Here is a 26,210-nt window from a genome sequence, read left to right as displayed (position 1 = left end):
GTTCTTGATCTGGCCAGCCGTTGTGAAGGGTTTTTCTTGACCAGGGAAAGGATTCTTCTGTCATCCACCACACTTGTTTTCTGTGGTCGTCCAGGTCTTTTAGCGTTGCTTAGCTCACCATTGTGTTTTTTCTTTGTAGGAATGTACCAGTTTATTTGTCCAAATCAATGTTTGTGCTGTCTCTCTGATGGGTTTGTTTTGATTTTTCGGCCTAATGATGGCTTGCTTCACTGATTGTAACAGCTCTTTGGACGTCATGCTGAGAGTTGACCTCACCAGATTCCAAATGCAAATGCCAAACATGAAATGTATTTCAGACCTTTCATCTGCTCCTTGCAAATGAAATAATGAGGGAATAACACACACCTGGCCATGGAACAGCTGAGCAGCCAATTGTCCAATTGTTTTAGGTCCCATAAAAAGGTGAAGGACACATACAAAATTTGCAGTAATTTCTCCAATGTTCACCTGATTTGGATGTAAATACCCTCAAATTAAAGCTGAAAGTCTGCACTTACAGCACATCTTGATTGTTTCATTTTAAAGCCATTGTGGTGGTGTACAGAGTCCAAATGCTGAAAATTGTGTCAGTGTCCAGACATTTATGGGCCTGACTGTACCTTGTCTTTCTGTAAATAGTGTAAATGAAGGTTCCACTGGTGGACAGAATATCGTTGGTGATCAGTCAAAGCAATTAAAACTTTTCTTCAAGTAAAAGTGCCAGCGCAGCAACTTAGAATTACTGCAATACAAGTAAAACTCAAGACTTCACAATCTTGTGTATGTAGACGTATAAAAGTATTATCAACAAAATGTATTATACATTATCACATTTTTATTTGTCACAAATGTATTTTAAGAGTTATAGTTTTTAATGTAAAATATTGCTTCAAAAACAGCTGTTTGGTAAATGTAGCAAAGATAAACATATAATATTTCCTGGTGAAAAGGTAGATTCAGTAGAAGTATGAATGGAAATAATTAGGTGATCTAAACACATTACATTTTTAATGTTTGCTCAGTAAACAATCTCTTCAAGAGAAACAAAACTCATGATGTTAACAGGAGCCCACCAGAGTGACATAGGCTATTAGATTTGCAACAGACTGTAAAATACCTGTTGATAGATAACAATCTAGTGAGCTGATTCTTAGTAGTGCAACAGGTGTTTAACCCTCATCAGTACATGTGGGGTCCATGTGGATCCCAGGGGTATACAGCTTGTCATAATTTTTATCTGTAAGTTGGATTTTTCAGTCTCTTCAGATAGTTGTCACACACACATAGTTGCCATCACATACACCAAAGCCTATTTGATTCCAACCAGATTTGTGGTGTATATATATAAAAAAGTTATTTGGGGTACATTTGGACCCCAGCCAGACTGTGCATCTCTTATTTATGTATGTTTGTGTTATGTTGCTCTTGTGATGACTGCTTCAGTTGCATTGTGTTTCATTTCAATTAAGGACTTCTTACACTAATATTGTAAGCATACACGTCAGTAATCATCAACAGTAATTTCATTGTTTCTTTCATATTTGTGTCTCTAGACGGCACGCGTTTTAGGAAAACGTATATTGAGAGAGTATGGACAGGTACAGAAATGTGAAACAGATGAAATACTACTGGGTTCCACCTTGACCCCAAGTGTACAGATAAAGTAGGTTTTGCCTCGTGTACTGATGAGGGTTAAACTGAAGTTAGCTACTGTAATTTAATGCTTTAATACTCTGTTTCTGTAGCAACAGAAGATTAAATTAAAGCTGACAGAGTTGTGATGTTGTTTCTAAAACAACAGAACCTGAGAATCAACTGAAGCAAATTACTGCAGACTGTTTACTCTCCTTTTTAGGTTTTTCTGTGAACATTAAATATCTCTTCCACACCAGTTTTATAAAACTGTCGATTTCACAGACTAAAAAAATACCAACACATTTGTTTGGATAAATAACAAACAAAATAGGTAAAAACAATTTACGAGATTGATTGATTTTAAAAAAATGAAATTCTTTAGATTTCAGGGCAAATAAAAAACAAACAAAAATAATCTATCCATCCAGTTTTCAGAAACTATTGTTTGTAAATTTGAAATTGTGCAAATAATAAAAATATTTACAACAATTCTGATAAATTACAAGATTACAGGTCGAAAATAAAATATACATTATTTTTTACGTTAGACGCTGAATTTGAAGAGATTCATGTAACCATGCCGACAAAGTCAACCAATTAATTTACTTGTCGTCACACACCCGGAAGTCCTGTTCATTCATTCCACCGGTTTCTGGAAGTTGCATCGCATCTCATGGTAGCACTCTCTTCGGGACTCACAGTGAGTTTCACAGACATAAATATAGACCTCAGCCGTCTTCGTGGTTGTTACTTTAATGTCGACATCGAAAAACCTAGGAGTGGTGACTTTACGCGCAAGAGTGTGTTCGTTATTCTCCCGAGGACACAAGCTGCTGGCAGCTAGCCGCTAAGCTAACAGATTTGGCTGTCACAGCAGGTTCATTTGAGTAGAGCAGCTTCCCAGTCCGCTCAAGGTTGAAGTGGCTGATTGTGGGAGTGTGCTGCTTCTGTGTTTTTAATCAGAACATTGTGTCAGCATGTGAGAGATGAGTGACCTCTCGTTTTCCTACACATCTGCATTGTCATTGATGAGGTCAAAGATGCATTTAGTTTGATATTGAGAGTGCTCATGAGTTTAGAAGACACTGATATTAGCTTTAGCAGGCAGCCTTTTCAAATGTGCAAATTACTACCTTCACATAACAGCATTTTAAGTTCTATCATGCATATTTTTTTGTCTTTAACTGCATCACTGTTGATTCTTGACAGTAATGTTTTTACTGTTTTTCCAGAGAGATGTTGCTGCTGGTGCTAGGTGCCCTCCTCCTGCTCTTCTGCAGCCTGGATGTATGGTACTTCCTACGGGGGGCCCAGTTGTTTTTCCAAGCGTGGTTCCAGCCCAGAATATGGGACATTCTAGCTGAGCAAAGCATCGATGGCATGGTCCTTCCACACGATTTGGACTACTTGGGCCACATGAATAACTCTCGGTATCTGAGGGAATGTGACTTTGCTCGCTTCCACCATTACATGAGAAATGGGTTGTTCATGGCCTCGCGCAAACTGGGGGCCCGATTGGTGGTAGGGGCCTCCACCATCCGGTACCGGCGCTCCTTGGCCTTCCGTGAGGCTTTTGAGATTCGGACCAAAATAGTAAGCTGGGATGAGAAGGCCTTTTACCTGGAGCAGCGCTTCGTGTCAAAGAAAGATGGCTTTGTGTCTGCAGTCATGCTCTGTAGGCAGAATGTGGTGCACTGCAGCCCGGAGAGGATTATCGAATTTATCTGCAAAAGGAAGGTAGGTAAAGTGTTGGTGTGACTGTTGTAGGGCTGCAATTACTGGGTGTTTTCTGTATCGATCAATCTGCTCATGATTTTCTTGAGTAGGCGTTCTGTTTAGTTTGTCAAATTATTAAAAAATGCCCAGAAATGTCCATTTCAATGTGATGGTATTAAACTGCCTATTTTCATGCAATACTAAAATGTCATTTTATACTAAATAGCATAAAATTTCCAGGTTCAAGGTAGGTTTGAAAAGTGAAAACTAACACGTGTCGTCTTCTTCACGGCTTCATTGATAGTAGAGCCAAAATGCACCACTTTGCCTTTTAAAGTCTTTGACCAACCAAAGTAACAAATTTTCTTCTTTTTAAACTCTCCTTGAGTTCTTGGACTTTGACTTTTGTGCCACTTACTTTTAATTCTTGCATCGTCCTCAATGACTTAAAAGAATATAGTTGCTGATTATTCAATATTAGTAGCCAAACATATTTTGTTTTTGATCAGTCCATCAATCATTATGTCTGTAAAACAGCAGATTAACGAAGCCCAACATGATGTCTTTAAATGCTGCTTTGTCCGACCAGAATCAGAACCTCCAAATATTACATACATGATCACACAACACAACAAATGCATTTTAGAAGCTTGAACCTGAGACAACAAAAACTTAAACCTCTGGCAGGTATTCAAAACTGATGCCATCGAATGCTCACTGAACTAATTGTTTTACCATGAGACTGTGGCTTTATTCTTTGCAAACGCTGTATTTGTGTGCAGATCGAGTGCCCGGAGTTTCCCGAGGACCTCAAACACTGGGTCAGCTTCATTTCAGCCAGCAGCCAGGCCCTGAGAGCAGAGAGTGGACTGGAAGAGAAGAACAAGTGAAACCACACCATGACGCCACGTTTCATGAGTGTAGACACATATCATAGCACTGCACGTACATATACAGTAAACATTCACACACAGCAACAACAGTGAAACATTGTAGAGAGTTTTAGTTGACTTTGAAGATTCCACTTACCTCTGTTTTGGGTTCATCCTACCTGTTGTGTATTTCAGTATGATGTTAAACTTAGAACAGCTGAATATGAAAACTTGAACTATAAGGTGTTCTATGATTTAAAATGCAGCGTATGCATTGGGATCATTATGAAAGTTTTTCTTTTAAAAAGAAAGTGAAACAGGAACATAGCTTTATCCTTGCTGCGTATTGAGTAGTTGACTGTGAGTAGACTGGCATCTTCATTCTCATTTAGCAGTATCTTCGACCTTCAGATAAAGCATGTAGAGCAAAAATTAATCTTCCACTGACATCAATGCATGTTTTGAAACAACCAGAATATTTTTGTGCCTGTTTCTTGTAGTTAACGGTGACAGAGAGTTCTAGCTTTTCACAGAAAAAAAAACGTATACTTGAATAGAAATCAACTCCATGTACCGATAGTTGTTTTAATCTTTCAATTGGTATTTTTGCACAAGTTGACAAACCGTATTCCTAATACCAATCTGCAAGGGAATATTACATTTAGAAGATCCACTGATCAGGCCTTTAAATTTAAAGTACATGCATTTAAGTTGTGGGCTCCTCTTGATTGTAACTGCATGTGATTTTAAGAGAAAGTGCTTGAATTTTGATTGACGGCTGTGATAAGAAAATGCTACCACGAGGTTGCTGGCAATTTTTCGAAACCTGCAACGCACAATAGAATCTGAATGTTTGACTGATGTTTTGTTTTTAACAAGCCAGCTGTTTAAAATCTGCAGCCTTTTTGTTCAGCGCTTCCGTTTGTGACCAAAGTAATGTATTTTTTCTGTATGGAGGAAATGGAAATGGAATTTCTAGAGATGTATGTCTAATCTGTTGTATTTATGTTGTCAATGCACTGACCACACAATCCTGTTCAATTCACTGACGTCTGAAGATATAAATAGTCTGTCTATTTTCCACTTATTATTTGCGTTTTATTCAAATGGATTCATATACCAGACTTTATTTATTCTGTTTGTTAATTATTTAAATGCATTTTAAATTAAAAATGCACTGGGAACTGTACTTGGGTGTTTGGGTTTTTTTCCTCGGCGTGTGGTTGTACTGTGGTTTGAATGTACTTACACTGCTGTTACATTACTGTCAGTATGTTTTAGGAAAATGAAACGGATGTCTGCTCTTGATAAACAGCCTCTAGGTGATAGTAAACAGTTGAACTGGTGTAAGTTTGTAAATTCTTAGCTGAAGACTCTTTACAATTTGGAGCTGGTCAAACTGGATTTCTGTCATATTGTATGTCTTTATAAACTACCAGTCAAAAGTTTGGACACACCTCATTTAATGTTTTTCTTTTCCCCACACTTTTTTGTTTACTACGTAATTCCATATGTTTTCATTCATAGTTTTGATGCCTTCAGTGAGAATCTACAATGTAAACAGTCATGAATATCATGCTAGGTCAGATACCAATAGTTAATACTTATTAATGCACTTGGGATTAGAATAACAATCCAGTAATATTATATCACTCACATGGCTGTTTTGCTGGATCAGAACTTTTAGGTACAAACATTCTCTTAAGAAAATGTCTGGACTTTAAAAAAAAAGTTAGATTTTATTTGCAGGACTTTCGCTTATAATGAAGAATTATAATTATTTCAGAATTAGTGCTAAAATATATTTATATTTTTTTTTTTTATTTCTGGCTGTTACCTCAGATTGCTCAGTTGCAAGTGGCAACAGCAATTTTAGATCCTTCAAAGAAAAAGCACCAGTTCTACAAATGTCAACAAAAAAACACAATGGAGTCAAATAACTATTTCTGATCTGCCTGTCATCCTTACATTATAGTGTCATTTGTAACGTTTTTAGTTTGTTCAATACAGGTTCACCAGTTAAACATTTTATATTCTGTCTGCAGCTTAGCTATTAAAATAATGTAAGCATTGGCGGAAAGTAACAAAAGATTTTCTAATCAAATTTTGAGGGACCTTTTTTCATCTGATGCTATTTTATGCCTATAACTTGTGGAGTACTCCAATAAAGTTTAAAGGCAAGTGCATTAATACATTAATTTAACACTTGTGCTCGGTCCCTGCCTCAGTGGGGGCGTAATCGACCCCAGGTTCCTAGGAGACCAGACATGGACACCTTCAGAACGTGTTTTTTTTTTTTTTTTAAATTACAGTATTATGTATGTAAAAATAAATATCATGTCTCTTGCACACTTACTGGAGAGAGAGAGAGAGAGTGTGTGTGTGTGGGTGGGTGGGGTTGAGGGATTGTTCAGGGAGGGAATATAATCCACCTCAAAGCGGCCAGAGAGTCTGCCATTAATGATTAAAAAAGGCAGTACAGTCACAAGTCAACCTGGGTTATCTGAAGCTGCATACTGAGGACTCAAACTGATTCTGACCTACTTTCAGTGAAAACACTGCAGGTAAAGATCAATTTGAAGCTTTTGCTGTAACTTGCTGACATATAGAAATTGAAATGCCTGATGGAGATTTTGGATATTATTTAGTCTTTGAATAAACTCGTCGTGACAAAAAAATGAGAAAAATCTAATTTCACCTCGTTTTTGGGAGGTAAAAACTCAATAAATCAGGTTTTAGAATTAGAAGTCAAATAAAAAAACAGAACAAAAGCAATTTAAAAATATTAAAGTAAAGTCTGGATTTTTTTTTATCTGTAGGTTTCTGCTTTTAACACTAAAGCAACTTTTTTACTGAAACTCTGCATATGACGTTGTTACGATCCAACCTCTAGGGGTTGGCTGGATGCAACAAAATATCCAGATGTTATTGGTTTAGGTTAAGGGATTTATTGCTTAGTAGCAAAAGGAACATAAAAGTGACAATAAAACACAAGACTGGTGAGTGTTGCTAAAACAAAGAACGGAATAAAACATAACGAAGCCTAACAGAGTTTGTAACTGAGCTAACACAAAGAAAACAACTAAACTCCCTAGCCAAACCGAACTACAGGAGCAACACCCACCACCAGGAACAAAAACTAATACAAAAGGTGTACAAAACAAACTAAACAAAACTGGTGCCTCTGAATAAGTATACATACTGAACACAGTTCACAAAGCTCAAAATACTAAGTGGCTTCTATACACAGTTGGCAGACTAAGAATTGGAGCCTCAGTCTCCACTGAGATGTAGGGCTCCAACCCAAAACTAAAGCCGCCAACAGAAGGTCAAAGTTGTCAGTAGCACCCACCACAAGTGCTTCCAGACCAAAAGACCACACAGAAACACAATATGCAAAGAGGCACCAGGGTGGACTGGTCAAAGTACCAGCCACCGAGACTAATGGCATGGTGGCAGCTTTATAGGTTGCAGGTGTGGTGCCTGGCTGCCTCTGATTGGTCCGAGGAGGAGGAGCTGGAGGGTGGCCCAATCCGGAAGGTCGAGGGCGGGGAGAACCAGATTGCAGTGCAGGTCATCATCAGCTCTGTGTCATCAGCTGAAATGGCTGTCAGCTGGGGTTCAAAAGACCCTGCAAGGACCACAGCTGATCCCACACATCAATTTCTCCCAGAGAAAAGCCCAACAGGACACCACCTCGAAACAAAACGGAACACCAGTACTGGTGGCCGTAACACATGTTTAAATAGTACTGTGTACTGTTCCCTGTCCATTTTTGCCATTTTAGTGTATATTTTAGTTGTTACGAGCCGTTCTGTGGTCTAAAACAGTGTGTGCTGCTGCTCACGGTTACACATGAACTGCAATTTGGATTTTTATGAGTGGGTTTGAAGAGCCCAGATTTTGTGGATGCAGGTGGAGTTTTCATGTTTAGTTCCACTTAGAGAGTAGATGTTGAGCCTTTTGTGAAAATGCATTTTGAGAAAACAGTCTTTGAATTTATATCATGCAAAATGTTTTTGTGACAGTGAATAAAGCAACATTTCAATTATTAATAGTAAAATCAATTTTTAATTTGGACTAGGCCTCTGTCAAGATAACAAAATTTGAAGTTTGATATACTGAGGCAGAAAAATGTTGCAATAAACAATAATATTGAAGACCATTTTAAGCCACTGAAGCTGTATCCCTCAGGCAGAAAAATTACAGTAAACCTTATTCTAAATTTACTTAACCTTATCTTTAAAAGCACAAGTTGTGATGGAGGTGAAGCACAATGAAACGCAATCTACTTAAGTAAAAATGCAAGTAGAAATGCTCATGTATTACAAAAAATAACAAATGCCGCTGTACAAAAATAAATATTAAGCCCCAAAAATCCATTTTTTAATCTGTCGTTTATTGAACAATAAAGGTTGGAAACATCACTCTGTGGTGTAAGCAATAACATATTTGAGAGCCAATTAGTTATGCAGATTTTTTTTCTACCTCTCTTTGGATTCCATAAACTTGTGAATGTTCCTTAGAGATTTATTTACACGACCTGTTTGTCACACTTGTTCCATCTGTTACTATGTATCGCACTATGTCTCACTAAACTTTTTCGTATGTGGTGTCCAGAAGTATACTCGTCATAGTGTACTGACTTTTATCTCATTGTAGGGAAACAGTGAAGCCGTCTTTGAGGACTATGCACAAGACCCTACTGTGAGAATCTTCACTGAAAAACAACATGAAGCCCAGTCTAAAGCAGATGACATGGGAATCATCCTGGAAGGCCAAATAGTCATCCAAGAACTGGACAATGTTCTGTTGCCCTCCTCTTTGGACTCCTGCATGCCATAAACATGGACTATCCTCCTCAACAGAGGTACTTCTCTGAAGTGGTCCAAAAGGTGATCATGGAGCTTGATGAGGGAACCCGTTCCAACAAAGCTCAGGTCCTCAAAAATAGACTACCGTATTTTCCGCACTATAAGGCGCACTTAAATTTTCTCAAAAATCGATGGTGCGCCTTTTAACCCAGTGCATCTTATGTGTGCACTGAGTTCCAGAATCTGACTGTCGGACCATTTCCCGCCAACATAGGGACATAATACGTACACTACACACGCTGGCAGCGATAAACCTATTAGAGAACATTACATAAAGCTACGTACAGTACTGACTATTGTCCGAGCTTTCGCGAAAGCCGGCATCATCACTGAACAGCCACCCGGCAACGAGACTGACTCCGACAATGACGAGAGTGAACCCGACATGTTTGATGTCAAAATTGCCCAGCTGTTCAATTCAGATACAGAAGATGAGGACTTTTATGGATGTGTGACAAAAGCTTGATCAAAAAATAATGTGAGTGTATTTTTAAATATGTAGTAGAATGAAGTTCAGCCAAACCCCCTATTTCGTTCCGTTTCCTTGTTTTAGCATGCGCCAATAATACGGTGCGTCTTATATTTGGCTTAAGTACAGAAATAAACCCCGTAATCCAGACTGCGCCTTATGGTGCGGAAAATACGGTACTTGAATACTGGTTTGTGGTGTTCAGTGTTTGGTCTTTGGGCCCCATGTTGTCTTGCACTGTTTGTTTAAAAGAAAAGTTGCTGTTGATAGGTTTATGCAATTATTGTTCAAGTGTTTCACTTAACTGTGTTTAAAAAAGAAAAAAGAAGACAAGGTCAGTGTTGATGGTCAGACTGTCTTTGGTCACATATGCGACCTTGTTTCTTTCTTGTGGATGTAAGTCGCTCCTTTAGTTACTTGTATTTGAATGTAATCCTAATCCTAACAGTTGTGGAGCAAACTGGCTGAACACTTGGTTGCAGTTCATCGTGTCTTCAAAGAGACGCAAAATCGACATTTTAAAGGTTTTAACCATGTTATCTGAGGCACCCAAAGGAATGTTTTTAAGCCTCAGTTATGCACATGTGCACTTTAAGTTGAATGTGGAGGGAGTTCATTTCTGTAGATTAAATGCATTGATGAGATGAAATATTTCTCTGTTAAAACAGGTTCTGTAGTTTCCATGTTTACAATTGTTTGATCTAAAAAGAAATATTAAATCAGTTTGTTATTTATTTGTTTAATTGTTTTGAATGCTTTGTAGGTCAACACAAATTTAGCTTCAGCAAAAGTAATTTCATTTAGGTTGCATCAATAGAACTATCATGTATAGAATATGAAATTTGATCATTGATTATAGATAGAAACAAATTAAACACCAACAAGATGACATAAATAGACATATTTAAAAGAAATGCTTCATGCATGTATAACATGGGTGAAGTATGAAAAAGAACATGATTTGACTTAAAGATTTCAATGTGAAATAATGATGCTCAAACAGCAGATATTAATTAAGGGGATATTGGTTGAAAATGTGTTCAAACCAAAACACAATATAGTTTTGCGCTGTCAGTATTTTTTTATGCAAATCCAACCAGGTTTTTCTTTCAGTGTGCACAAAACAATTGTTTGCTGCTCAAAATAAATTTTTCATGTTTATGGTTTTATGTCTGTACAATTATTGAGACCTGAAATTATTCCACATGTGTTGTATAATCATACAGTAAGCTACTATATGAGGCTGAAGATGTAGCATGAAGTTAGCTCTGGATGATGCATTTTTGTTAAATGATTATTGGTAAATAATTACATTAGGTACATTAGATAAGGAACCAGAACAGGATCTGCCCACCAGGCCTGAGATGAACAAATGGAGACAGATCTTACATTATATGAGGTATAAAATTTTCTATTTTACTTCAACATAATTGATGGCACAATTTACCACAACATATTTTATCCAAATGCTCAATTAACCATAAGTTGAAGCAAGAAAACTTTTTTTTGAAAGCCATATTCCTCGTATCCAAAGACTACACCAGTGTTTAAGCGTTTCGCATAAACCCAGACCCAACCACAGTGTGCTTTTTTCACTCAGTATGACAGTTCTAGCAATAACAACACTACATATTTGCTCCATTGCATTTGTTTACGTTTAAACAAAGTAGTGCTGAGACTGCTGTCAGAATGTGACAACCTTGTTTTCATTGCATTGAAAAAACCACCACCATTCATCCAATCTGCTGCAAACTCCACACTGCACTTCCTCAGGACCCCAGCAATACCCCTACCAAGTCTGAACATGATCTGATGTACCCTTGTCAAGATATGCAGGTTTCAACTCTAAAAAACTAGCTTCTAACTGTTGATTGCATCATCATAGACATTCTAGAATTCAAACCACATTTAAATCATCACAGTGTAGAGTCAGTTCTGGACAGTCAGTGTCTTACGGATTTCAGCAGGACAACAGGACGATATCGAAGCTAGCAAGACATCGAGATTAAATTCAGCAACAACCTTTCGACAAAGTCCAAAGAAGTGAACATTTTTGAGGTAAGTGACTTCACTGTTCTGTTTGATGAAGCAAACACCAGAGGAAACATTCAGAAGGCAGTTTTAAAATCTGTTTTTCTACAACTCTGTAATAATAGTAATAGTTCACGCTGTTTCCTAACTTATAACATGGAATCCAAAAGGAAATTATATTATACTATCCAGCAATACTTTAGTTTTTGTGGTACAACTTGTCTTACCTGCTCAATCAGTTACTTAAGTTCGTGACATTTTCTTTTTCATTTTTGTGACCGAGTGTTTAATGTTAAAAAAATGATTCTGTATGTTTTGTTTTGTATTGCACATTCTCGTTTTTTGTGGGGAATGTGTGCTCAAAGATGAGACTTTCATGACTTCAATGATTTTTTAAATTTCAAGTCACCTGTTTTCAGAGATTATTTCATCGACTTGTCCTGTAGTTGAAACGAGAAAAGACGGTGAAAAATTCATGTTTTATCTGTATTAGTTCTTGAGATATTGTCATTTAAACGTTACCTCAGATGACTGTAATATGTAAAAAATGTGCTGGAAGTGGATAAACAGACTTTTAAAAAATATCTCAAATATCTTGATTTGTAAATAAAAAATCTGAAAACATTCAAAAATATTCGTCAGCAATTTATAACAACATTAGTCAGAGCATGTCATTATAGGTGATTAAATGCAGATAGATGAGAAAAACAACGGCAGTTTGATCATTTAACATGACATTTTCAAAAATAAACAATGCCGAGGACTTTCTAATTGTTTTTAAAGGCATTCTAGAATTCATGTCAAACACAAAAACTCTGAGCGGAGACACCATTTCACTTTATTTTACTGAGTTATTTATTAGTTTATTGAGTAGTTTAGTAAAACCAACCTCAGAGACATCCATATTTCAACAAAATCTAGATAAGCAAACTTTTGTGAGGTAAGTAACTCCACTCTTCTGTTTAATGAAGTAAACACTTTGGAGTTTCTGAGGAAGCATCCGTGTAATTTTGCTGCAATACTGTCCAATATGCCTTATAACACAATTCAGAACAGGTTGTAACACTCAGTGCTGTTGCTTTGTGATAATTGGTTCAATATTTAGCAAATTTGATAAAAAAAAAACTGAGATCACAACAGTGTGGTAGATTACCAACGGTTTAACAAGACATCCATAGATTATGGTTCTCTTTTGTGTCTGTTTCACTTTCAGTCTTCTGTGACGACATAAAAATGAACATTCAAAGTTCATCCTCATCGCCTTCCTCTGAGGGGAGTACCACAACGCAGCGTTCCAAAGTCCCAAAAGGCTACACGTTGGTGAAAAACCTGGGACGTGGAGGCTATGGAACAGTGCTGGAATGTGTGGAAGACAAGACTGAAGAGCATGTGGCTATAAAGATGCCCGAAAGGAACAATCTAGACCGTGAGGTAGGACACTGATTTCAGCTGAAGAGTGACACAAAAAGACATTTTCTGTGTGTGGGGATTGTCCGGTTTCAATCACTTGTTTTGACAATTGTTATGTTTTCTATTATTATTGTAATGAGGTAAATAACTGTTATTATTCATTAATCTCCTTATTTATATCACTATCATTATCAGCATATATATTATACATCATATATGGAATATGCGCGAACACACTCTCACACACACACACACACACACACATACACACACTCCCTCCTTCATACACACAGAGAACAGCTATTTCTGCTTTCATTTCCATTTATTTTTTACCTTTCTTTTCTCCCTGTTTCGTCTTTGTTGCATATATAATCGTTATTACTCATTATTATTGTTTGCTCTCTACTTTGTTTAACACTATCTTCTATATTGTAAAAGTGACCTGTTTGTATGTCTTTAATGTTCACTGTTGTAATAATAAAATTTATTAAAAAAATAAAATAAAATAAAAAAAAAAATAAAAAAAAAATAATGTACTTCATAGTTGTTGAGAAGAACTGACTGGACTATGTGGCTCAGCAAACATATTATGTCTCCACAGGCGGAAATCTTGGAAAAGCTCATGTGCCACAACTCGGACAAGTCCAACATCATCAAGTACAAGGGAGAAGTCTTTGTAAAAAGTACGCGGCTCCTGGTGTTGGAAAAACTGGACATCTCCCTGTGGGACTATGTACGTGGCTTAAAAGAGCCAATGCCACTGGAACACGTCCGTACCGTTATTCAACAGGTGTGACCTTCTATTGTCTCCCTATATTTATCTCCTACAGTGGTGCTAGAACCAGCATCGGTGGTTCAGGAACCTTTACAACCTCTACTTTTATTGCCATGTGACAGATTTCTTCAACTCCTGATAAATGTTGTTGTTTTTTCTTACAGCTGGCCGTGGCTTTGAATACGACAAAAAGTGCTGGCATAATCCACGGTGACGTGAAAATGGACAACATCGTGATGGTGGATCATGTGAAGCAGCCCTTCAAGGTCAAACTCATTGACTTTGGTGTGGCCAAGTACACGTCCGAAGCCAAAGCAGGAGAGCTACTCCAAATACCTGCATTTAGGTATGATAATACTGTTAAGTTTTCACCACTGAGAAATCTTTAAATCAGCACTGTCTCCTTACTGTCTACTGTGTCACATCTTCATTTGATGTTTTTTCCACTTTCAGAGCTCCAGAAATCATCCTGGGCCTGCCGTATTCAGAGGCCATCGACGTTTGGTCGTTAGGCTGCATGATGGCCTGGATGGTGGCTCGTATTGCTCTCTTCGGAACAGAGTCAGAATACTGGATAGTGAGTAAATTACTGAAACGCATTAGAAGCCGTCACACGATTAGCTTCAGGTCTAACGTGGTGTTGTGTTCTGTCTGCAGCTCCGACAAATGATCAGTCTGCTGGGTCTGCCGCCGCAACATCTCATCGAGGCTGGTCGGAGATCACGATTCTTTTTGAAGAAAAAGTGTAGTGGCTTGTGGCGGCTGAAGGTACAATACTCCTACTGTGATTTTACCACTGACCTTTACTCGCTCAATAAGATGAAGGCTTTAGTAAGCATCATTGTTTTCTTCTTCAGACTCCGAGAGAGTATTTTGGGCTCTTTGTCATGTACAGCACCCCCAGATGTCACACGTTCCGCTCTCTGGATGAAATGAAAACGGTAGGTAGTTTAGGAAGCAGCAGCGAGTTGCTGAAGAGTGATGTTCATTTATTGTATTCATATTTCAGGTTGAAGGTGACTTGACCACTGTTGTACTTCCCAAATGTTTTCTGCACCAGGTGTATTCTGAGACGGATAACCCAGCAGAGGCCGATGAGAGGAGGGAGTACATCGAGCTGTTGAAGGCGATGCTTCAGTGGGATGAGAAGGACAGAATCACCCCCAGTGGTATCCTCAACCACCCTTTTATCACCAAAAGCTACCTCAGCAGCAGCTCCCCCACCAGCAGTTGGTAAGTGTGCTTCTATTTACTTTGTACACAGGTTGTGGGATATTAACAGCCCAGCAAGTGACAAAACTCTGATATGGACTTTTGCTGATTTGCATGTTTACATTCTCTGCTTGTCGGATGTAAACCCAACAGTGTGTGTTTCCTTTTTTTAGCAATGAACCTAAACCCTCCACCAGCCTGTTCATCATGGTTAAGCCTGCAGAGCCTGAAAACAGAATTGACCTGACAGGCTTACCTGATGAGGACAAAGACCGGGAGGACAAGAAGAGCAGCGAGTATGAGGACATTGAGGAGAGTGATGATTATAAAGCTGCTAAAGACATTGAGGACGGTGAGAGCAATGACACCAGCAACGTCAGCAAGGACGATCAATTCAGGAAGGTCGAGCAGAACCATCAGTACACTGAAGACAGCAAGAAGGAGCAAAGCAAGGAGAAAAAGAAGAAAAACTGCTTCCAACGCATCTTGTCTTGCATGAAGAAGACGTTCTGCTGCTGTGTGTGTGTGTCTGATGTGATGGACTGAGCAGCACCAATGTCCTGCAGTCACATTTCAGTCTCACTGGTCCTGACCTCAGTAACCTTCGCTGGGTTTATTGTTCTCTTTTTTTTTTTTTTTAATTATTTGTTTATTTTTCTCTAGTGTTTTGATCTGTTTTCTGTATAATATCCTGCTCTCTCCCTCCTTTACCCTCACTCCAACCGGTCGAGGCAGATGGCCGCCCTGTCTGAGCCTGGTTCTGCCGGAGGGTTCTTCCTGAAAAAGGGAGTTTTACCTCCCCACTGTCGCCAAGTGCTTGCTCAGACGGGAATCCAAAGGAAATTTTGGATTTGTTGGATTTCTCTTTGTAATTTTCTTTACTTTTCTCATTGAAGTGTCTTGAGATGACACATTTCAACTTGTAAATAAAATTTATTGAAACTGAATTGAAAGGTTCACCCAAAAAGTGTCTGCATTTTGGTGACATGGTTGTTGCTCACAACTGGCCTGAGTCAGTCATGGCTTCTCAGTTGCCATGCAGAGCAGAGACTCTTTTGTTTGTTTGTTTTAAACGTTCATCATTATTTTTGGTGAATTTTTGAATTTGACATATTAAATACAGTGACTACAATGAAATCTGACAATTTTAAGCTTCTTTTCAATATTTTTCTCAATGTAACCACACAAAACTGATGGTATTTATTACAAACAGTCGGAAAGCTGAACCATTGTTTCCATTTTTACAGTTTGTGGCTCTAAAAAACCATTTGTATTTTGGAGATTTTTTTCAGAGAAAGCATGCCTTTTAAGCACAGTAGTGTTAAGAGGGTTAAAAGTGACAAACATATCTCATTGCAATGAGTGATAAAGTTATTTTTCCTGCACTCCGCAACTTACAAGTCTCCAAACTATCAATCCTAACTATTTGTAATCCTTTACATTGGATATCTCTTTTCACAGATACAAAATCACAAAGTGCTTTATAGGGCTGGCCCGAATAGTGGTTTCTGGCCTCCTAATATTCGGGCCCTATTAAAGACGAATATCCAAATATTCGTTCGTCTGGTCTCCCGGGTCCAAATTTTGCCTTCGTTTTGTCTTCAGTTAAACTGAAGAATTCCCAAACAGCAGGTCTTCAGCATGTGTTTATGCAACAAAGTGAAGCGTGACGTCAGAGTCGGCAGCCACCCGGCCATTCGGGTGGTGGTAACAAACACGAATGGAGGAGCCGAGATGAGCCGAAGAACACGACGGGATGAGCCGAAGTGGGCCGAAGGCGCAGGGAAGAGATGCAGTGTTGCCAACTTAGCGACTTTCTCGCTAAATCTAGTGACTTTTCAAAGCTCCTAGCAACTTTTTTTGTCAAAAGCGACTAGCCACATATCTAGCGACTTTTTCTGCCGTTTTGGAGACTCTGACAGGAAAACTGGGATCATTCTGCAGTTACTGTTTTCAATGAGCAGCAGGTGCTGCTGTGAGCTCCTCCCCGTCTCAAAGCACAGGCTGTCAGTCCAGTAACCCCACAGCAGTCCCAGTGTCTGATTAGAGGACACATCGCTCCGTGGCCAGACGGCAGATGAATCACGCATGCGCAAAGTCACTGCAGATCCCATCCAGACTTACGGAGCCATATAAACGAAAATTTTCTTCACTGACATGCTAAAATAAACCACAGCATTTATCCTCTAGTAAAAATATTTTGGGTGTTTTATAATCACTTTTTGGTCTCTTCCACAATGTTATTCTTTCCTACAACGTTGATTACAATTACATGCAAACTGAGAAATATGCAAATTAGGAAATGACGTCATTTAGCGACTTTTAGGACAGCCAACAGCGACTTTCCTTACTGAGGAGTTGGCAACAGTGAAGAGACAAGCTCCGAATAGTTTCGTCTGGGGGGAAATAGGGTGATCACATAGACATATGTGTATATGTTATAGACATATATGTGTTTATGTGATCACAGGACGAGATGAGCCGATATGTGCAGATGTGGGCCGAAGGCGGAGGGAAGACAGAAACGCCGCATATTCTTTCCGCCCGGTAACGTCCGGGGGGGGGGGCAAAATTAATATCAGGATACCGCCGTAGCAAATGAATATTCGGATATTCCGGATATTCGGGTCCAGCTCTGGTGCTTTACAATTATAATAAAACAAATTAATGTAATAATAAAATAAAATGTTTATTACCATCAGACCCTGTTCTCTAATATCATTAAAAAAAAATTCATTTCGAAAATAGAAGACGAGTAACAGTTATTATTAGCAAACTTTATAATGTGTTTTACTAATATGCAACATATTTAAACATACTATTATGTTATTTTAACACTAATAATAACATATTTTAACATAATATGAAGTATTAACCAAGTCCATGATGCATTTTCTTTGTATCATACTAAAAAAAACTTAATGGAAGCAATGGCAAAATTTTAAAAAACAATGAATATTAGCAAACTTTGTAATATATTTTACTCATCAGCAATGTGTTCCTTGAAAACCATGGAAGAAATTGGTCATGTGGCCAACTATTTTTGAAGAAGTATCCATTATTTTCCCAGTGAAGAGAAGGAGCACATGGAGTAACACATTTTAGTGCATTGAAAGAATTGAACTTTCCGAACACTACTATGGTCAGAAGGGGTCATGCTGCCACCTTGTGGTAAAACCTAAAATATTTTTTAACCTGTGTATTTATACCCTGATCACAAATGCTGGCGGGCCACAAAGAAATTCGACAGTGGGCCGGATTGGCCCTCGGGCCGGACTTAGATGGATAATATGCATGGATCATTCCAGAACTGGAGGACATTTTACGTCCCATTCATCAAATTTCAAATAATCCATGTAACAAAATACTAAAACACACAGTTGTTGTGTAAATGTTCTTATCCTGAGACCAAATCTAAAAAAAAGAAACTATAGGAGAAAAGAATGTTTGAAAATAGTTTTTAAAATACCATGTAAGTCTGGAGTTCCCCTTAAAGGGGAACTTCGGATTTTTTTCCACCTGGGGTCTGTCTTCATATGTCTTTTCATACATGTGAGTGATGGAGAAATGAATTTTCGACATAGCTCCAGTATTTAGCCAGGCAGGCAGTTTCGCAGCTCAGCTAGCAGCTCAGCTAGCGAAAAGTATGGGGCAACGTGCCCCCCCGCGTCAAAGTCCGCCCCAACATGCTTTTTTCCCACACTGACCGGCTTGGATAGTCTCAACGAGTGTCCCTCAACATACTAGAGATGAGAAGTGAACGAAAACTTCCACATTACTTGGCAATCGCTATTTGTTGTGGTCTGTATCCAAATCTCAGGACGCTAGACAGCAAATCTCGTTCCGAAATCGCGCGATAGCTCGCGCCAAAACCAGAGAATCTTGGAGATTATATTTAGGTGACATATTTCTCGGTCTGTGGCTGCTGTGTTAAAGACACAGAAAGACTCACCAGCTCTTTAAGTATCAAAATAATCCTGCTGTCATTTCACCGATTCTAACAAAACATTACTCCATAGATGCTGCTTTCAAACACATATCATGAATCTGAAATCATTAAGAGGAGGACCTCCATTGTGGGAAACAACAGACGCTGTATTTGTGAGGAGTGTGGTCAGAAAACCGGCATCAATACAGACTGAGTGCTGGAGGGCTTTGTAATCTACTCCCGCTTCAGGTTGGTTATTTTAAAAGACACTCTTTGGGTTCCTTCATCCAAACTGGCAAACGGAGGCAGAGTGTGTACAAGATGGAAAGGGTTTGAGCTGAATTCTTGGGGCAGTTTTGGGGGGAACACTGGTTTGGATCAGTGAACACAACATCGTAACTGAGGCAGCTTGGTCTGAATTTTGTAGCACTTCTTATTTACACATGTGCTCCTGAATACATTTTACATTTCACACACGTTTATGATGACTTGCAAACGTCACTGGCACCATCAGGTCGTGACTGTAACACACTGTGCTCTGAAAAAGCCTGATGGCACTCTTCAAATAGTCCTTTCCTGTATTTTTAAAAATGGCTATAGACTAACTTGACAAAATTCACTTCTCTCAAAGTAGACATTTCAGTGTGCTACTGACCTCCCCCGAGGTGGAGATTTGCCGGGACGTCCTCGCTTGCTGAGCAAAGTTGGACCTCGGGGGGCTGGAGCTCCTCTCGTCCTGGAAATCAGAGTCTGAGTCAGTATCCACATCTCCCTCTACACCAGAATCGGAATAATAGTCTCAATCTAAATCTGATTCTGAGGTGTACTGTGGGGGGATGAGACTTATGTGAGGCTCTGGAGGGTAATGCAGTGAGCCAGAGGTGGACGGCTGGGGGCTGGTGCTCCTTTCTGGCTGGGCAGCGTGTTCCTGTGACAGATAACTTGAGGTCAAACACTGTTGTCTAAAAATGCTGACTGACTGGTGATTTCATTTGGTCATTTGTTGTATTTATTACAGTTACGGTAAGCTATCCTCACGGGAGGCAGCCGTCTGTGAAAACACATTTCAGCAGAGTGTTTAGGACGACTGACCTCCGGCCGGGATGGTTCCTCGCCTCCACGCTGAGAGCCAGAGGGGGTGCAGGACCACTTGGCTGGAGGCTCCTGGTGGGCTGCTGTCTCACTTTCACTGGTTTGAAAGTTGAGAGAGGAAGAAAGGGAGAAATTGGAAGAAATTTGTCATTTCATTTCATGCACAAAAAGGTTTGTTTGTCAAAAAAAATGTATACATTAAATGAATTAGATTAAAATGAAAAAGATATTCCACAAATCTGTTACATTACTAAATTCAATCCAAATATAATAGCAATGCATTCCATGTTTTACTATTTAAACCTATTTAATAGTCAGCAAAAACTTGTGCATATTTCTTGAAATAATTAAGAATTCCATCCATCTATGCATAATCTGTAAACTACTCAATCCTCTGTTGGATCGTGGGAGGCTGGAGCCTATCTCAGCTGACTCAGGGCAAGGGTTCGCCCTGGACAGGTCAGCAGTCTGTCTCAGAGCTACAGAGGGAGACAGTTGATAAGAACAATATGTTAATTTTCAAAACAACAACCTTCAGTACCATTAAAACAACCCTGAAACATAACAACATCCAAATGACATCATTACACAATCCGTATGTGGGGAGCAAATGCTCAGATCAAACCATGACAGCAGGTGATGATTTCACACTTTTTACAACTCTGTTATTAAACATGATGTAGAAAAAAAGCATGACTGTGATTATTGATCATTAGGATGTTGAGTTAAAAGGGTAAATCTGTTATAAACTGATTACCCAGTTCATATACATATACAACTACTTTTATCTGAGTAAAACGGTGAGAAAGAAGTCTTCTCTTTTGTGGCTGTCCTTAGGCGATGTCTCTGCATTGTTTGATCTGCCCTGTGCCCTAAATTTGAACCAATCCATTTTTTTAGCTGTTCAAAAAGCTTTACATCACCAATTCAAATAATAAAATGCAATTCTTTTCTTGTCAGAAAGTGACTCTAGTCCTACATTCTGAGTGAACTGTGATGAATGTCGCAAACTAACTTTAAACTTTAACTGTCTGTAGTTCTGTTTTGATGGATGTTAAATTTTCACTCAACGCCACCAGGAACTGGGTCTTTAAAATAATCGCCGTCTCGTTACAGAGTGAAAGTAACAGTTCCTCCTTAAGGTCAGAGATTGCAGCATCTGAGAGCCTCTTCAAAAGAAGACGTAGTTGATTAAGATGTTCTGGAGCAGGACCAGAAAGACCACGACCAAGCAGCCTGGAGATTACAGTGCCTGTATAACCAGAGTGGCGACATGACGGATCCAAAAAATTTTGGTCACGTGATCTATGGCGCCATTTTGTTTCCAATTCAAGTACGCCGGGTTTTCCTGTTAACGTTGTTTACAGCGCAGAGAGTAATTTTAGGTCCTTTTTCGCTTCTTAAATACCTGAAAAATGACGGGCTGTTGTGCCTTTGGGTGCACAAATCGATCGGAGAAGGGATTCCACATGTTTAGATTTCCCAGTAATAGTGAAAGAAGGAAACGGGGGAAAATAAAGTCCGGAGAGTGGGATGGAAACCGACTTCATCATGGTTTTTGTGCCAGGTTAGTCCCATGTATGTACTTTCATGTTATGATGTATGGGTGAATGACAGATAGAAAAGTTTTTATGTGATTTCAGGCAGTTGTGGTTATTTTGACTTTGACCATTTTCATGCATTTTCATGCATGAAATACGGGCCGCTGAAGTTTAACGTTAAACTTCAGCGGCCCGTATGTGCAAACGTATTTTACTAAAATGACCGAAGCTGCAAACTCGATGATAGAAACATTATACACCCATGGAAAGCTTAGATTCTCATGAATCCACCGGTATAAACCACTTTCAGATGTGATTACCACAGCGGATAATATAAACACATTTGTCCAACAAACAGCAAATAACGTAAACAGCACAACTCACCTTTGAAGGCTCAAAACTAGTCACAGATGAAAATATTCCACAAAAAATGGTCATAATCCAACCTTGGACATCCAGACAAAACAAGCCAGTAAAATATTTTGTCCAAAACATGTCTTGAAATCAGTAAGCAATCCACAAATGGCTAGTTTTCGTGAATGTGCACCTCGTGCTGCGAGTCCCATATTGCGTGAATGGAAACAAAATGGCGTCAAATCCCCAGTTGTCGCCACTCTGGTTATACAGGCGCTCTACTGGAGATCTTAGGCAGCGTCTCCCTCAGTTGGGTGTCAACGGAGTTCACAGTCAGGTCTGTGGTAATCCTGTCAAAAAACAAAACAGAAGAAAATTTAGATTATAAATCAACATGTAACCAAAGCACTCTGTGTATAACGCCATAGTATAGGATGTAGTTCAGAAAATGTCAAATTATAGTATGCTTTTCAAGAATGACATCGTATGGCCTGCAGTTCATAGTATAGCATGTATGCAAAAAAAAAAAAAAAACACAGATTATTATGTGGTTCAAAAAGAGCAAAATGATAGGATGTTGCCTAAAATTGTCATGTATGATATGTGGTTCAAAAAATGTCATAGTGCAGTATGTTGTCAAAATAGTGTGTCATTCAAGAAAACATCAGAGTATAATATGTCATCTAAAAAATGCCATAGAATAATAGTTCATTGCACAAGTAAAAGTATAGTCATTTTTAAAACTATTCAAATTCTTATATGTTGCTAAAAAACAAAACAAAAAAACTAAAATTAAAAAAAGTCATAGTAATATGTCAATTTAAAAAGCCTATAGTATAGCATGTAGCTCTAAAAACATCATAGTATAGCCTTTGGTCCAGAAAACGTTGTTCTGTCCCGGCTGTCTGAAGTAGGTGAGGAGTGACACAAAAACAGGACAAAGGCTGGTTTCCAGGGGGTTCGACAGCTATTTATTTGAAAGAGTAAGTTTACAACAGTCAATGTGAAACCTGCCGGACCGACGAGACCAGAAAGTCCGTCGGTCCGCCATTTTCTGGCACCCAGCCGGACCGCCTGTCCACCACCTTCTGGCGACGTATTTATCAACAAATAAAAATAATTTAACAACGAATTGAAGCGATCTATCAACGCGATGGTTTCCAACAGAAAATAATGGTAAATTAAAGACAAATTGAAGCGTATTTACCTGCTAAACTGCGCAGCAAGCGATGTTTTCATTCCGTTCGCGCCATCTTGGATATGAAATCTCGTGCTTGCGCGAATTCTCGCAGACACCGCGAGAGTTGCTATGAGACTATCGATCTAACCCAGGCCCGACACATGTGGCGGCACATGCGGCACCAGCAGAATTTGTTCATGAGGATGTTGATGATGATGACTTTGATGATGATGATGATGGATATGTGTCTGACATGGAGCAAGAGGAGGAGGAAAACAATAAAAAGATCAACATATATTCTCTTGAAGCCTAAATAAATAAATGATTAAATGATTTCAAAAGATATTGTCTCCTTTGATTTATTTTGTTAATTTTTTTTGTCATAAATCGCGCTTTTTTCCGTCCACGCATTGTAGGTCCACCAAAAACCCGGTAGGTCCACCAAACTCTCCAGCTGTGGTGGACCTACTGTCCACCAAGACTCCAGACGGTTTCGCATTGACTGTTACAACAACACAACATGCTATGCTTGCACTAGAAATTTGAAATGAAGAGCCGCTGTGGCTCTCTCATAAGAATAACAATGAGCCACAAAAAGCGACAAATTTCTGTGTCAGTGATAGCGGAAAAAATGGAGTCATTTTCCTGCATTCTGGTGCATTTTGAGTTTAAAAAAAAGCTCAATTAAACAGTTCTATTTTAACTATTTTATTTCTACTTATATATATATATATATATATATATATATATATATATATATATGTATGTATGTTGTTATTTTTGTTACAAACAGGCAGTCAGGGGTGAAGACACATTTCCATGTATATATGCATTTGGCCATTTAAAAACCTGTACCTGAAACATGTTCATGATCAAAACTTTTTGACCCATAAAAATATTAATTTCATGTCCAATTTACCTTCTTTTCCTCCTATGTCCAATTCTTCAACCCTCACTATGTACCATATCTCACAACTGTAGCATAAACTCAAGAAAAACCTCCTCTAGGGGAGTCAGATTTTGTTAAGTGACCCTACAAAATCTGACTCCAGATTTTATTTCATATCATACAATGTGCAGTTAACTCAACCTGCATATTTCTGTTAAAGTCCTAGTTTTGAAATAGTCTCTCTGTTCTTAATATGCCATACTGTGATCATTTAGCCCCTTATTTTATTATTCTGTTCTTACAGACTGTAATTTACTAGTTTTTTTAAAAAAAATTGTTGTGATTTGGTGTTTTAGCTGTTGTAGCAAATAATTTCCCAGGTGTGGGATAAATAAAGAATTTCAATTCTATTATATTGTTTACTGGCCCAATAAAAATAACAACTATAACAAATGACTTTATACTTAAGAACTATACTTATATTAAAGACTTTATACATAAATACCAGACATATTTTGATGCCATATCTTGCATTCTTAGGGGAGTCCGATTTTCTCAGTTTTCTCAGTGAACAATTATTTTATTGACACGTGTAGAACACTGATGGAATATAAACAATATTTGGCGACTACACCCTGTCCTGTCCTGCTGTCCTCATTGGAGTGAAGCTGAGAGTAGTGTAGAATCTCCCCTGATGCCATTTAGGGTGCGCACATACGGATGAGAAGAGGAGGAGAAACATGTCACCTAATCATATTTAACAGGAAAACACGTCTGCAGTTCGGTACTTAATCACATTTAACTCGAAAACCTGTAGAAAACAACAACAAAAACAGTAAACGTACAACAGAAAACCCGTCAAGTGGCCACAGAGTGAAACGGAAGTCGCGCGCGTTCACGCGAAGGGGGAGTCAGATTTTTCCGGGGAGTGTGAAAATTCTACAACACCGGGCGCGTGATCAAGATTCGGGTGACTCCGACCATTTCCGACGCCTGCCGAGAGATTGGAATAAAAAGTAAGTCGAACCCTTTTTTTGATGCTTTTTACAAGAAAAATAGAGCGCCACTGTGGCTCACACAGTTCAGAATGACTGCGCCATCCAGCAAAACGATGCGCCAATGGCGCTGTGGCGATCGGCTAGCGCAAGCCTAGACATGTGAGCAGAAAAATCACAAAGTCTGTCTTTAGCTCAGCTGAAAATATTAGTTTTTGTCTTTTTTATTGACCAAACTTTTCAGGAAGTAGATGAAGAATAACTAAAGCTCTCATGTAGAAGTCCAACTTATTTTGGGTCCTTGTGGAGAGTTTAGTCTTCATGCTTCATAGCAACATTTCATAAAACTAAAGCTTTCCTGTTGGCTCATTGGTGGAGTTTGTTCCTGAGCATCTGAAACTTAAATCCAGTGAGAGGACCATCTTCAGTCAGAGAACTTCAAGACCTTCCATCAGCTGGACCAGATGTGGCATCAGCTCCCTCTGAACATCTGGATGACAGGAGAAAAGAGAGAAATCAAACACAGATCACAGAAATACAATTTATTCACTTTCATCAATTTATAAAAGTAGCTGTGGCTATGTAGAGGCTTTGTGTATTTACTATCTTTTAATGATAAAAAATAAAATGGGTCACTGCTATCGTTTGGGCATAGAAAGTATTGGAACTAATGCTTGCTTGTTCACTCTGTTCCAACAGCTCACCTGTTCCTTCCATACTGACAGCAGTAATCCCCTCATCACTACTGGTTCTGCCTCTGACACTAAATCACATTTTTAAAACGGTCAAAATTCTCAGCACAAATCTTCCCTTTTTACAAAGCCGTCAGGTCAGTTTCATTAATGTAGAGCTGAATCATCTCGCATCTCAGGGCACTTCTCATATAGAGCAGGTCTACACCAGACTCTTCATTACATTCAATTCAATTCAATTCAATTCAATTTTATTTATATAGCGTCAATTACAGTCAAATCGTCTCAAGACGCTTTACAGAACCCATATGCCTGACCTCCAGAGCAAGCCCAAAGGCGACAGTGGCAAGGAAAAACACCCTTTTAACAGGGAAGAAACCTCAAGCAGAACCCGGCTCTAAATAGGGGGGACCCATCTGCCTGCTGGCCGGGCGGGTTGAGAAGGACAGAGGAGGGCAAGGGGGAGGGATGGGAGAAGAGGGAGGGGTGGGAAAGCAAGGAAAACACAACACACATTTGGATACATGTATGACAGGATATGTGAC

The 26,210-nt window shown here is 38.8% G+C and overlaps 2 protein-coding genes across 7 annotated transcripts in view; one reads left to right on the top strand and one right to left on the bottom strand.

Annotated features, from left to right (window-relative positions):
- The first annotated feature begins 2,229 nt into the window (after nucleotides 1–2,229).
- On the top strand, nucleotides 2,230–5,412 carry LOC110949249 (protein THEM6-like). Its single transcript, XM_022191169.2, has 3 exons — nucleotides 2,230–2,335; nucleotides 2,868–3,372; nucleotides 4,134–5,412. The coding sequence occupies exons 2-3, from the start codon at nucleotides 2,872–2,874 to the stop codon at nucleotides 4,239–4,241; spliced, it is 609 nt and encodes a 202-aa protein (XP_022046861.1). The 5' UTR covers nucleotides 2,230–2,335; nucleotides 2,868–2,871; the 3' UTR covers nucleotides 4,242–5,412.
- A 19,298-nt stretch (nucleotides 5,413–24,710) lies between these two features.
- LOC127535517 (myosin-K heavy chain-like) overlaps nucleotides 24,711–26,210 on the bottom strand; it is a 98,056-nt gene continuing 96,556 nt past the window's right edge. For all 6 annotated transcript variants that reach the window (XR_007944352.1, XR_007944351.1, XR_007944349.1 and 3 more), the window contains one exon: nucleotides 24,711–25,463. Coding sequence is in view for 1 of the 6 variants with exons in the window: in XM_051953764.1 (XP_051809724.1) it covers nucleotides 25,412–25,463 (52 nt within the window). In the remaining 5 variants the exon portion in view is untranslated. The remainder of the gene's footprint in view (nucleotides 25,464–26,210) is intronic.

Source organism: Acanthochromis polyacanthus, chromosome 9 (genome assembly GCF_021347895.1).
Source record: "Acanthochromis polyacanthus isolate Apoly-LR-REF ecotype Palm Island chromosome 9, KAUST_Apoly_ChrSc, whole genome shotgun sequence".
NCBI lineage: Eukaryota > Metazoa > Chordata > Actinopteri > Pomacentridae > Acanthochromis > Acanthochromis polyacanthus.
The sequence above is the reverse complement of the archived record's forward strand: the minus strand, read 5'-3'. Positions and strand labels throughout refer to the sequence as shown.

Excerpts from the sequence above, each read along its gene's own strand:
- LOC110949249 (XM_022191169.2), top strand. The coding sequence starts at position 2,872 with ATGTTGCTGCTGGTGCTAGGTGCCCTCCTCCTGCTCTTCTGCAGCCTG. Across the intron at positions 3,373-4,133 it reads AATTTATCTGCAAAAGGAAG|ATCGAGTGCCCGGAGTTTCC; the intron begins GTAGGTAAAGTG and ends ATTTGTGTGCAG.